This window comes from Camarhynchus parvulus, chromosome 20 (genome assembly GCF_901933205.1).
Source record: "Camarhynchus parvulus chromosome 20, STF_HiC, whole genome shotgun sequence".
Taxonomy (NCBI): domain Eukaryota; kingdom Metazoa; phylum Chordata; class Aves; order Passeriformes; family Thraupidae; genus Camarhynchus; species Camarhynchus parvulus.
In genome coordinates this window covers 3,338,716-3,352,728 of record NC_044590.1, presented here as the reverse complement: position 1 = coordinate 3,352,728, position 14,013 = coordinate 3,338,716, and the positions used below count along the sequence as shown (strand labels likewise).

The window sequence follows — 14,013 nt, the reverse complement described above, 5'->3', positions numbered from 1 at the left end:
ATCAGAGACTGTGCTCCCCAAGGCCACAGTGGGCAACCTGAGCACACACACCTGCACCAGCAAAGATGAATCTTCAGGCAGAAAGGGTTTAAAAATAAACCCCTACCTTCCTAAGACTGCTTAAATGAAGCTTCCTCTTCCCCATCAAATTATTCCAAATAAAGTATCTCAGATGCTAAGGAAGTCAGTTTCATGCCTTTTGCTCACACAGCACCACCTCTACATGGCCATGAAGTCACGTCTGGACACCTCCCTTCTGGACCTGGGACAACTCCTGAGGCTTCCTTTCAATTTTAAGTCCTTCCCAATAATTCCACATCCTTCATGAAGTGAAGGCACCAGCATGGGATATACTATATTAATAACACTCTTATCAGATTTGGAAGTCCCCTTTATCACTTATGTTTCACTTTCCCTTTTTTTAGTCATCCAAGCCTGCATTTGTCTTTTTGCCACAAAAACATCCCAAACCATACTAAGGTAATTTAACTAATTGACTTTTGCGTCCTTTTCCAGTTTTACAGATACAATCTAACCTCTGACTCCTGCAGGACTCTCTCACGTTCGGCTGCATTAAAACAAATTCCTGAAGTACAACTTATCAGATCACCCCTCCCAGTAATAATTATAAATAAGTTATATAAATTGGTGTTTCCCATAGTTTCTCACAGGATATCCTCCGAGATTTTTCTTCACTGTTTATTGAAAATACCCATATTCTATTTCCATAACAATATCAGAGAATCACACAGAGATGATCCCAATATTTGCTCTTCTAACAGACACCAAACTTCCTTTTCTGTTTGCAGCATCATCCAGGATGAAAACATACTTTCTTTGGGTAAGGAAAATATTTATAGAATATTTCTACTTCCTCTATCTAACTATGTATAACTTTACCTTCTGCATTCAGTTAAAAAACAAAACTGTGTCCAAACAGTATTATTAAAAATTAAGTGGGGAAAAAAAAATCCTGTTTTCTTATTGTCTGAAATTATTATCAGAATGGAACCTATGAGCTTCAGTTAAGAAAACAGAGGCTTAGGTTGAGAAAAAAATACATTTAAAAAATTTATTCAGCATGAATAAAACTGTGAGGAAAAAGTCAGACATTATGCTGCCTACACAATTTCAAAGTGTTTTTTCCAACTCCCTGTGATTACACAGAAAACAGAAATGTTTTACTAAACTCAATCTTTTCACTCATTTCACGCCCCTTATTTTACAGTGTCAAAGAGATACTTAGGTAACAGAACGTTCCCAAGTTCTTTGGCGATAAACATAAGGAAAGTAAACATTTGATTGCATAAGATACAATTACATAAAGTGAAGACTGTCCAATTATGTGAAAGCAAAACACAGAGGCAGCACGGAGCATCCCAAGTTCCCAGGAGTTAGGGGAAATTAAGAGTGACACAGTTCCAGTAGAAGAAACTAACAGGCAAGATAGTTACATTTCAGATTTTCAAGTGCCCTATGTGTAAGTTACAGAGCATATTTTTATCTGCTATGTTCAGCATAAGCAGAACGTGTTCCTATGAGTAACTACTTCGAAACAACATTAATCATTTTGACATAGCAAAATTAAAAGGTTGCATCCAATTTCCAGGCATCTATTTTAGTGTGCATCAAAATCCAGAACTGAAAATCCAGTAGCTTCCCACAACACAGAAATTTAATAACAAAAAACCCCCACACAGCCCCATTAAAGCAAATCTTCCAGAAAGCTGTGTAACAAGCTTGCTGCAAAGACATCGAGACAAAGTACTAGGAAATTTAATTTTTTCACTAACATTGAGCTCAGCAACTGTTTTGTCAAATATTTGGAAGTGTAAAAGTGCTGGTCTGCCTGCCCTGCACATGGGCTTGGGGTTTGTGTGGCAGGTTGGGACTGAGTGGTCCCAGCTTTCCTGAAAGCCCCAAGTGCTTAACTGAGCCCTTCCCCTTTCTGTTTTCTCTCTCATTTAAAGGAAAAATAATTTTCCTAGGCTTTGCATTGTGCTTATAGTTTTTTCCCATGAATAATGCAGTGCTGTGATTACACTCTAATTTCAGAAGATATTCAATAAAATCATTTTAGTACATGGCTATGTCCTTAGGATTACTATATTTTAAAAATTATTAAAAAAAGTTGTTACAACTCTAAGTTTTTATATTTATCTTAAATAGTCTTAGCCTGCTAAAAACAGCAAAAAAAATACACAAAGCTATGGCAGTCACTATAGCGTAATTAAAATTCAAGAAACCAACTAGTTGAATTTTTCCATAGTAATGCCACATTAAACCAAATTTACCTAGCCTATTTTAATTTAAATTATCAGGGTTAAAACAGGTATTACACAGAGTTCTCTGAGCTTAATGTGCTAAGTGTCCCACTCCACATTTTTATCTACATTTAAAATAAAAAAAAACAACGAAGCAAGATTGAAGCAAGGCATTCTTTGTTACTACAAACTTAAGCAAGAAATTTACTTCACAAACACCCATGTCCTTGCAACATTTTCTAATTAATATGAGCAGTTATATTACATAGATAATTGTACTGTCAAAAACAGAATAAAAATGTCTTAACTGGAAGGAACCCAAAGCGCTTGTACGCACGCAGACCTGCAGAGAAGAAGGGAGTGTTTAAATCCCAGTGATGAAGGAGGCAGCATAAATCCCCCAGCAAGCTGGGAAGGTGCCACTCAAGGCTAAATGCAGCATCTCCTGGGACCACCCCAACCCCCAGAAGGAAGCCCTGCACACCTCTGCCTGCTCCATTAGCTCACCCACCACTCCTGGGAGGCTGCAAGGGTGCACTTGGGAGAGATAATTATTTTCTAGTGCCTTAACTAAAAAGAGAACTGAACACAATGACTTATTGAATAGCCCTGTGGAGAATACAGCCAGCAACAGGTAGCTCAGAGAGAAGGTCACAAGCTTTCCTGCACTTCTGTAACAGCAACACTGAAATAAAACATCTCATTGAGATATTCCACTAGTACATTTTTCAAAAAGTGGATGCTTCTTCCTCTCAGCTGTCAAAAACACCCCTCAATGCACTGCTGTTTCTAAGCAGGCTCAGCTGTAAACAAGTAATTCTAATTAAATGCATGTTTACATTAGAGTACAGTTGTAGAAATATCTATTGAAAGCTGATGCAGCTACACTTGCACTGTATCTTAAATGGTTGGATTTACTATTAACTCAAGGTTCAACTGTTAAAATGTAAGGCATGCTATTTTTAACATCAAGATTCAAGTTAGACTAAAAAAAAAAAAAAACCCTCATCAGTGGAAATTCCTTCCTTTCAACTTGAGAGCTCTGAATGACCAAGATTAAGATGAGCAATTTCTGTATCTCAGTTCTTCATCAGAGATGGCACCTGGGCAACCCTAATACACAAACTCATGATATATCTAAAAATAAAGGTAGAGATAACTTTGCCTGCTGGATTATACTTCAAAGCCTTAGCTCTGCCTGCCTTGATCTGAGACACTGGGGAAGGATGTTCACAAAACTGGAACAAGAGCAGTGTTTGCACTTTTCAGAAAAATGCCTCGAAACGCCCCAAACCTGCTCCCCCCGCCCAAGAGAACAATACAGGAGCTCACAACCTAAAAACAGGAACAAGAAATCCCACTCATATCTAGATTGCTAGAAGGAGCAGGGAAAGGCACAGCTTTTATTAATAATACATTTTATCTTATGGGACAAAACCACAAGGTTTTAACATAATGAAATTGAAAAAAAAATATTTCCCAGCTGGAATGACTGGCAAGAGATAAAATGTAGCTACAGTATGAAGTAAGGGGAATCTTCAAGGTTTGCAATAATGTGAACAAATAGTTTTAATATCAAAAAGGTAACTGCATTAAGTTTAAGATGGTAAGGAGGACTCTGTTCATATTTAAACTAATTCAAGTGTCCATCTGGAAAAATTAGTAAAAACTTTTTTTTTCAAAAATCAGAGTACTGTCCAATCTGTCCATTCAAAATATACAGAAAGTAAGAAATTCCATGAGATACTACAGAAGAAAATTGTTCATGTAGTACTGATTCTGTAGCAGTGGCTAGAGAAAAGGTAATCACTCTGCACCATCTAATTAAGAAAAGCTGGTGAAAACCTGAAAAACCCAGGGGAATTTTTCAGAAAGGACATGGAAGTGTGGAATAGAGACATACATTTAATATTCTCCACAGAGAGCGATATTTTTGAAGTTATCTGAAGTTTTTTTGCAGTATTTAATACAGTTTGTGATTTATGAAATAACAAGTTAAATAGAACACGATACATTGGTTTATACTACTAGATGTTTGCTTAAGATAAGAAAATGGAGAAAAATACACCACTTCCACTTTAACTCATGAACATGGAAACTAAAAATATTTCAAAAAAGATCTGGAGTGAACTGAGGAAGACTTTCTTTAGCTGTTTTTTCTAAGCCTCATTTTATCTCAGATTCTGCTGTGCAACCAAAGTTGAAGAAGTGTTGTTGCTGCACAATGAATTTCCAGAAATTAAAATCAGAGGCTGAACAGGAGACCAAAATTAGCACTCCAGTGAGGAAATGCAGGAAGAGTTCATGTATGTACATCTACACCAGCCACAACACATTCTGACTTTGTCCAGGTAGCAGAAAAACCAGAAAAAGGAAGACAAAGGGTGGGCTAATGCAGGAATATTTAGGGATCAGTGTTGCATCAGGCAGAAAAATGAGGAGTGGAAGAAACAGGAGACACTCAGAAAGCCACAGGTCCCAAAGAGGAGCTGCAGATGCTGCAGGGGAGAAAGGATTTAGGAGACAGAACAAGTTCCAGAACCCAGACTTCACTCACTCAGCTACCCACTGAACGGTTTATTTTCTGTTTGGGAAAATAAAAGGAAACTTGCACATTTGTTTGATTTTACCAAAACTAATGAGTAAAATCCCACATCCACCATCAGAAGTCAAAACCCTCGCAGACCCATTCACAATGTTTTCCACATAGTTAAGCCCTAAGCTCTCTTCTGTCTCTCTCTTTTGCTTCTCAGATTACATCACTCGTGCTTATTCCGCTATTCATAGTTATTGCTCTCCAAGCTCTCTACAACTATAAAGCTTTCTTCTGGATTGATAGCTGCACACTTAAAAAGCTTTTGTGAAATTTAAACCTCAAAACAAATAGAACTACTGCCATATTTTTGGTCAGTCTCTTTACATGCCAAATCATGTCTGCGACATATGCAAACTTAGCTTGAGGGATGAGTTTACTACTGGGTTTTTTTGTTGTTGGGTTTCTTTTTCAGAAAACGGAAATATTTAACTGAAAGCACAAATGTCAAGTTGCAAGCCAGGAAAAGTAATTCAGAGGATAGAAAGCTCTCAATATGTAACAACACAAAATTGGTAGTTTAAATGCTGCTTTGCTAGGAGAATTCAACATTTCCCAACCAGCAAATGCAGATAAGATACACATTCTGCTCTGAGCAATACCATGCTTCCCATGAAAATAAAGAAATTATGTTCAATTCACCCTTTCCTTCTTTGACCTACCTGAAAACAAAGCACAATGTAAAAATGAAAGTCAATGCTTTCTTTGAACACTGTGCTGTCATCTCTCCACTGATGGTTAACCTAAGCCTACCACGAGCATCTAAAAGCAGATAAAACTAACCAGCTTTTAAAACTTTTAGATTCCTTCATGCACTACTTTTCTGTAATATTTCAGGAACCTAAATAACATGATTTTTCACTCTGAAAAAAAATTCACTTCACTTGCACGTGGAAATATTTTAACAGCTTGATTTCAGAAAGCCTCTGAGCAAGGTGAAGGAGTTACTCCAGTGACTATTAGAATTTTCAGTATGTTAACAATCCTTGCCAAACGAGGCCCAGTGTAGGTATTATAAACAAGCAAAAATTTCTGAAAACTCATTTTACAGCATTTAAAAATCACACTTGAGTAGCAGATCTAAATTGCAAAGCATTTGCACAAGTTCTTAATGGACAATGTCTCATATCTTCAGGCAAGATGCCATAAGAAACTTGAATAAAAACCTAACCCAGACTCGGAAGGTTTTTTCCTTTTTTGTTATACATATGAAAAAATATTAATGCTGCTTCACTGAGTTCACTTTTGCTCTGTCATAGAAAAGAATTTTTGCCCTTGTAAAAATAAAAGTATTTTCAAAGGAAAGATAATTTCAAGCACATAAAAACTCTCTTAAACATGCTAACAATTAAGAAATTGCTTGGTTGCATAGGTGGTTTAATATCACCAGGTATTACCTCCCATTTCTTTCAAACTTAATAAAGTTAAATATAGCCTGTATAAACATTTTGCATAAACTTTTACCAACTATAAGCAGTAGTCAGTTATTTTTCATAGTATTTATTAGCTGTTGGGATATCTTTGTCTCTTGACAAAATTCATCTGCACAACTGTGTCAGCTCTCAGGACAAGACCTAAAACTGAGTAAAACATAAATCCTGCTCCCCTCTTTGACCACACCTCCACTTCATGTTCTGCAGCACAAATTCTGATCTGACACCATAACGAGTTGTTCAGATAGAACTGAACAGACACGTACACACAAATTTTCCAACACCTCACTGGTGTCCTCGAGCAGGAGCTGAGAAAAAAACCCCAAAGTTTGTGTCTCAAAGCTGCAGAAGCCTCTCATCAGACACTGTGATGCAAAGAAAGAAAGGAAAAAGGGGGCAAGGGGAATCACACACCCCAAGCCTCCCCCACTCCAATTTTCAATTTTACTCCAAAACACCAGGAAAAAGTTACTTTTGTTGCCAGTCAAGTAAAATACAATAAAGCCTGTCTGTTTCTTGGCAAGAACTGAAGTGACCATTCTGAAAACATGGGATTGGTACACAAATGTAAAGGATCTATAAAAACACAGCAATCATATTTGTGTACACAAGCTAAGATTAGCCATTAGGAGGGAATTCATTATTTTGGAAGAACTTAGTTATAAATATTATACTTTTCCCTCGCTCATAGCATTGGCTTCTCTTCCATAAGATCACATGGCTAAAAAGACAAAAGTTAGAAAAAACCCCACAGTATCAGACAACTGAAAAGTAAAGTTACTGAACCAGAAGTTGTTTCACTTACAAGAGAGACTGACACTGACTAAAGTGATTAGATAATATTATTTACTGCTTTATGTGACATAATGGTGGTAATGGATGTATTAAGAGAAGATCAGAGACCATCAATGACTACTTTTCTTTACTCACAAACTCCTAAATCATGGTGAGAAAAGAGAACATGTTTGAAATCTTTAGGAGGGCTTTCTCACTGAGAGAAAATAATTTTTAAAAGCACAAGAGAAATGCAAACATATTTGGCATTTTAGTCTTGAAAACAAAGCTATTCAGCTCTGCTTATGCCATCAACACTACCAGATTTAATAAATACACAAACTCTTATTCAGCACTTCAACATACTAGTTCAAGAAAGTGTCAACATTTGACATCATTTGGGAAACTGAGGCTTAAAAGTATTACCTGAAACTTCCTGTAACCTCAAGACTTCCTGAATCCTAAACACTATCCAAACTTAATAATCACAAAGGCACATTCCCCTTATTTGTCAATCTTTGTAGTGGATTTCGTAAGTCACATTTCAACCATTTATTTCTATTTAAATATTTCTGCTTGTCCCAGTTTTTCCCATGACACTTCAAAATTGTCTCCTGCCCATGCCAGTTATTCCCTGCTTTCTAAAATTGTGCATGACAGTGACCCTCTCCTTAGAGTCTGTCAGCCAAAGCCACAGTGATCACAGAGGGGAAAGATGACTTCAAGAAATCAGAAGTAAGTGAAAGGCCATGTGTTTTTAGAAGCAAAGAACCCCAGTCTCTAGACAGCACAAAAAGGAGCTGTTTTTCTTTTCTTCTTCAACCTGAGCTACACATTTAATTCTTCCAACTATATTCCCTAACTCCTCCTATCCTCCCTTTCCCATTTTTCATCCTCAGAAAGATTGCCATCTAAACTTCTGCACAGTCCAAAAGAGAGGGTTTTGGCTCCACCTTATCAGTGGATGCTCACAAAATACTGTTTGCAGATACCTACTCCTCTGGAACTGCCTCATGAAAAGACAGTTGAAGTGTTGAGGAGGGAGGGAAGGAAAGGAAGGGAAGTCGCAGGCTTCCTGCTATTAAAAGCCAAATTTAAACCCTTTCTACATCAAAAGGGCCTCTGTTGTTGGCAGTAATGCACAGAGTAGAAAATTTGGTTGATACGGCTTCTGCATTACACTTAGAAGGCAGCTCTGCCATAGAACCAGGAACACTGGAAAAATCCTGTGGGGAGGCCACACTCCCATTTTTCATGGAATTGCTGCAGGAAGCTGTCAGATGACAGCACAGCCACCTGAAGCCATTCTGCAAGAGCTGAAAGTGGGCTAAGTCCTTCCAGAAAAACTGCATGCAGAAAAGCCTGTGCTGTAGAACATGCCTTGCTTCTCCAATACTCTACTCCCCAATGCCACAGCACTCTTACATCCCACACACCACCTTCACTACAGCAACAGAAAAAAATGTATTTCTGTCTCTAATTCATCTAAGGATTATAAAAGGAACATTGAAAAAAAAATAGTCTTTACTGTAGTTAACTTGCCTACAACTTTAACTACCATCACATTAATCTTAGCTTTAGCTATTCAACACATTAATTACCTGGAGCACTTGATTCCACACAGTTCCTCAAATAATTAATTAGCTAAAGGGATTGAGAATTGGAGTCCCAGAGGAAATTCTAGTTTCGTAGATCTACACAGATTTCACCTTGCAAAATGCTACAACAATTCACCTAGAGGTACACGACAGCCTCAACTATTTAGGGGCAGAATCCTAAAACCAAACCAAATAAAATCACCTCACACTCACTGAAGTAGGCTAGCACTTTTAGCCCTGGATATCCTGCTTAGTCACCAGAAGGAAGAGTAACACTAAATAAAAACTTTTGACTCCTTCATGCACAGCATTAGACATTTTTCCTAACAGGTAACCTCTCTCTGCTTCAAATATCCATTGCCAAAGGGCGACCAAACCAAGGCAAACAATTCTAAGATAGGACTTTAAACTGGATTTCTTTCAAAGCAAAAGAATAAGCTGTACCAAAAGAAATAATTCAAATCTAGTTATGTACAAGTACACTAAAATTAAAGAAAATTTATCATCTCAGCATATTACTATTTTCATTATTATCATCTGCAGCATATTACTATTTTCACCACCTCTCTCCTGCTCTTCATCACATCAGCTGGGGTTTCTGTGTGTTTTATGCAAACATGTTTATGTTCCAGAGCAACTGATCAGGACATGATGAGAAGTAATGCTCTGCTCTTCCTACCCTTCCAAAAAAACCTCCATGCTATTTCTCTCATTAGCTGAATCCCACATCATCTTTCCACAAGGTAAGCAGGGCAGAAGGGGAATGAATCAGGCAAAAAGGGTAATGGAAAGCGAGACAACACAGAGAGCAGTTAGTTATTTGGAAGAAAATATAAGTTATTTAAGGACAGATGTGTAACTTGCAAGAATTTCAAAACACTGAAAAACAGCCTTTTCCCTGCTGTAAAGTGCATGTTATGATCTACTGATTATTTTTGGCAGCAGAACCCTAAAAATGATGCGTTTTAACTTACTCCCTGTACACTTGAAATATACCACAGTTCAGCATTGAATTTTTATGCAGCTCAGTGTTCCAACAGGTATTACCCGCACTACCCAAAGGACAAGCACAAGGGACAGAATGCCCTGGGGGGACAGCCCCGGTGCCACCCCGCGTGGCCGGGCTGTGCCCCGTGACTGGCAGCAGCTGTGCTGGCACAGCCCTGCCCCGTAACTCAAATCCCCTGCTCTGAGCAGGCAGAAGCCAGCAGAGCCTCCTGAGGCCAAATTTGCCATGTTGTCCTGGATTCCAGCTGCAGGCTCAGCTCTGCCCAAAGCTCCAGTGCACAGGGAGGCACCAGAGGAAGCCCCTGCTGCTGCAAATCCCAGTGTGTCCCAGTCCCCACCAGCTCTGCACAGCTCTCTGGGCTCCCAGTTCCACACAGATTTGGGCGTGCAGCTTGCAGGGTTGGGATTACCTGCCCACATCATACACCATCCATTACACAGCACTGCTACCCTTTAAGAGAATCCACATGCTTAAAAGCTTAGAAAAACCCTGTTGCTTAAATGGATTGACACTTTCAAAGGTACCAGGGATCCACTTCCACTTTCATTTATGAACTTTTTACTCAGCACCCAGTATTGATACCTACTCAACCAAGCCAACTCATGCAAGTCTTTTAAGTCACACAAGTCTTTTAAGAGGTCTCTGCAGCAGCCCAAATGACAGAGACAGCTCAGCAGTAACAGGATACAGCACTAGGCACTTATGAGAAAGTTATTTTGGAAATAGAAAATATTCCTTATAAAGAGGAGCTAAAAACACGTAGCACATGATGTATTTCTTATGAATCAGTCTGAACTTTCATCCAAAAGACTGTGTGCCTTATCTGAGCTATCATTTGCTGATTAGGAAGAAGTACTGTCCAGACTCCTTGGCTAAACTCTCAGCTCAGATATTCTTATTAAAGAATTAACTACTGGAAGGCTAATAAAAGCTTAACCTTCCCAAAAATGGAGGATTAATAAAATAGATGATACCACTAAAAGCTAAAGGACAGCAGTACGAAACTGTTACGTTTGAAAAACAAGCATGACAAAACCAATAATACAATCAAAAAAAAAAAGCTTTGAAATTTCAACACTTTGATTCAATTAGTATTAATTTAGCAGCTTTCGGTATACACACATACACACACAACTGCAAGCATAAATTAACATGCAGAAGAATCTCTTCCTACTCTCTAGCAAAGTTAGTCAAACAGTTAGGAAACAAAAATTTTCCTCAGACAAACAAGAAGATATTAATTTTCCCTCTCTTAATGCCATTGTCCTCTTCAATACTGCCAAATAACAGATATTTGATGCAAAAAATAAAAACTTTTAGAAAGATAATTTAACACAAACATCTGGGCAAGCAAACACAACAAAATCCCCAAAATTCAGAGTACGATTTCATTCTGTGAGAACACAGAAAATAAAGCCTTACTTGCTCCAAATAAAGAAAATTGTGCTCACTGACACAAGGCATGTTTACAGCAATATGAACCAATGTACTATAGCTGAGGTAAATCAATGTCAGCCATGTTGTGAAAGAAACTGCAATTAACAAACCCACAAAATTCAAAACTTAATCAAATCAGCTCTGCCTTGATATAAGTAATTTCATACTGCTAGATCTTACTTATGATTGACTTCTTCAGGTTAATGTCTATTAATCTCATCTAAAAATACACATCCAAATTCTAGAGAGAGTGAAACAGCAGCAGGAGGAAAATACACAAGATATAAACCAGGAGCACTGACTGCAGCACAAAGGAGGAAGGTACAATGTAAAGTGAAAAAGCAAATGCACTTACTCAGCATTAAATCCATTCACGTGCAGGATCCTCATCTGCTTGACTATTGTGCTTTTACCGGATTCACCAGCACCTAGAAAATGAAAGTAAGTCAATTTCAGAAGGAAGCATAAGTGATTAAGGCACACACTAGAATTTTTTTCTTCGGGGTAAAATCGAGAAAGTTGGGTTTCTCAGCGTAAGAGTGAAAAGCGAAAGAAATAATTGCCACTGGAAACTTCAGTTGTAGCTAAAAATAAATGCCCAGCTCAAGTCATGTGTCAGATCTGAATCTTGGATCATTTCACTGTCCATTTTTCCAGTGTCAATGTTAAAAGCAGATTGCAGTATTTGGAAAGAAAATGGACAACTTCAACATTTTACAGAGAAGACGACAGGGAACATCACAACCTGGCTGCCTTGTCACTACTATCTGACAGAGGGAAAGGCTGACTGAAGTCCCTATTAAACCAAAGCAATTCTGTTATATCCTTAAAGAACTTTGAGTTTGACTGGGTGATGATGAACTGCAGCCAAACTCCATAACTTAAATCACAAGGAATAAAATATGTAGATACTCACATTTGAAAAAGGAAGGCATCCCTTTAAGCCTCCACCCACAAAGCTACAAAAAACCTCCTCTTATTTGCGTCTTGTAAGCAGCCTCCCACCCTCCCTACATGTTCCAAAACCAACCCTACGCACGAGGAGAGGCAGAGACCACCTTTTGTGGCTGCTGCTCCAAAGGGCTCCCCCGCAGCTCTCCCCTGCTCCCCTCCCGTACCTGCAGCACAAAAACCCCCCTCCACTTTACTCCAGTTTCCATAAGTAGATGGATGCTATTTCTGCTGTGCTGCTCGGATGCCAGAGCACAGGGCAGCCCATCTGCCTATAGTACCCGTTTTTCCATGCACGCTGAACAACTCCAACAGCAGCATTTAATTGAGCTGCTCCACGCTGCCAGATCGGCAGCTTTCTATATAAAGCAAACATATTTTTGCAGGAGTAGTATCGTAACGTGGCAAAATTTAGAAAGATTCCCCTTAGCATCTCCTGGCTACTGGTTTAATCCCCTCCCCAGCCTGTGTCTCACCCACAGGAACTGTATGTCTGTGGCAGAACGGGCAGGGAGGTACAGTTTGTATTTATAGGATGTCAGGCCTCTCTGCTAGCACACACTGACAGCACAAGCCTCCATTTTGAGCCTCATGTTCAAAACTGTATTTTAGCAGTTACATTTCAAGGTTCATTTTCTCACAAATGCTTTCCCCCTCTGCTTTCTACCTTCCTTTCCTTCTCCCTCATGAATTCCCAGAAGTCCTCTTCTGCTCTCCAAAAAACCTGGTTGCATGTTTTGCCACGTTAATCCCAGAGCCTTACTCCTTTTCCCTCTCCTTGCTCACTGCTGTTCTGTAAGCATTTAGAGAGCAGTTTTTATCTACAACTCTTTATGCACATGCCACTTCTTCACTAAGCTGCTATTTTATACCATACACCCTCTGTCTGATCAGGCAGACTGCACCATGCAATAAACACAGGTGGCTAAACCAATCAAGAATTAGTATCTTGGGATAAAAGAGACTGGGTCATCTTCACAACTAAGAATTATTCACGAAGGCAGTATCTGCTGTAGTCATATGTCCATTTAAAAATTAATAACAACTAAATTTCAGCAGTAACACTAAATCACATTTTATATTTATAAGCATTCGGAGCCAAAATCTTTACTTCACTTGGTCCAAGGAGGCTGGACAGTTGTTGCATTTGCTATAAACACATTTGGTTTGATATTGACACACCTGGGTTCTCTGGATCGCATACAACATCAGTGAACCAAAATGGTGTATTACATGTACATTTCTCCATAAGTCTAGCTCTATATTTGGCTGCTTGTTAAGGCCATATTCTCAACAATTACACGCACACGTTTAACTTCACCACCAAGGAGAGTTCCATTAATTTCAGCGAGATTGCTCGTGGCAGCGGGGCAAGCACGTGTACAGCGATGGGGCCTACGAGCAGCAGCATAAACCCACTAGAATATTCAGCAGCTCCTCTTTGTTCTTATTTGAATATGATTTGAACAGATTAAGAACACTTTCCAAGTGCCTGGCTTCTTATTTCATGGGTCTTATAGAGGAAACATAACATAATAATAGGGAGGTGAGCTTTTGTATTTTTGACCAGTGAGTTACAGACTATCTACAATTCATGGCAGAAACTGTAACAGCTGAACTATCACTTCAAACACACTCACAGATGACTTTACTGCCATCGCTAAACACACGCAAATTTTTATTTGCAAGTATCTAAACTATTTTTCAGCCACCAAAACTAAAGAAAACAGAAAGAAAACCCAGGCAAGCCCATCATGTTTCTGTTTGCTGAAATTTTGCCTCTTACGAAAGCAACTCGTCTGATGACAAATAGTTTCTATGTATCTACGTAATGTTCAGCCTGAAATCTGGAAGTCCAAGACATTTCCCAAGAACTGAAGTCCAAATTATCCTGTTAAAAGATTTCTGCTGAAGCCCTGGCAGGCTCCTCAGTGCTGCAGGTGCTGCTGTAGTC

General features: G+C 38.7%; 1 protein-coding gene across 2 annotated transcripts in view; it reads right to left on the bottom strand.

The window, feature by feature from the left end:
• Positions 1-14,013, bottom strand: part of GNAS (GNAS complex locus) — a 128,454-nt gene that overhangs the window by 66,424 nt on the left and 48,017 nt on the right. For both annotated transcript variants that reach the window (XM_030963529.1, XM_030963530.1), the window contains exon 2: positions 11,464-11,536. In XM_030963529.1, the coding sequence (XP_030819389.1) occupies positions 11,464-11,536 (73 nt within the window). The remainder of the gene's footprint in view (positions 1-11,463; positions 11,537-14,013) is intronic.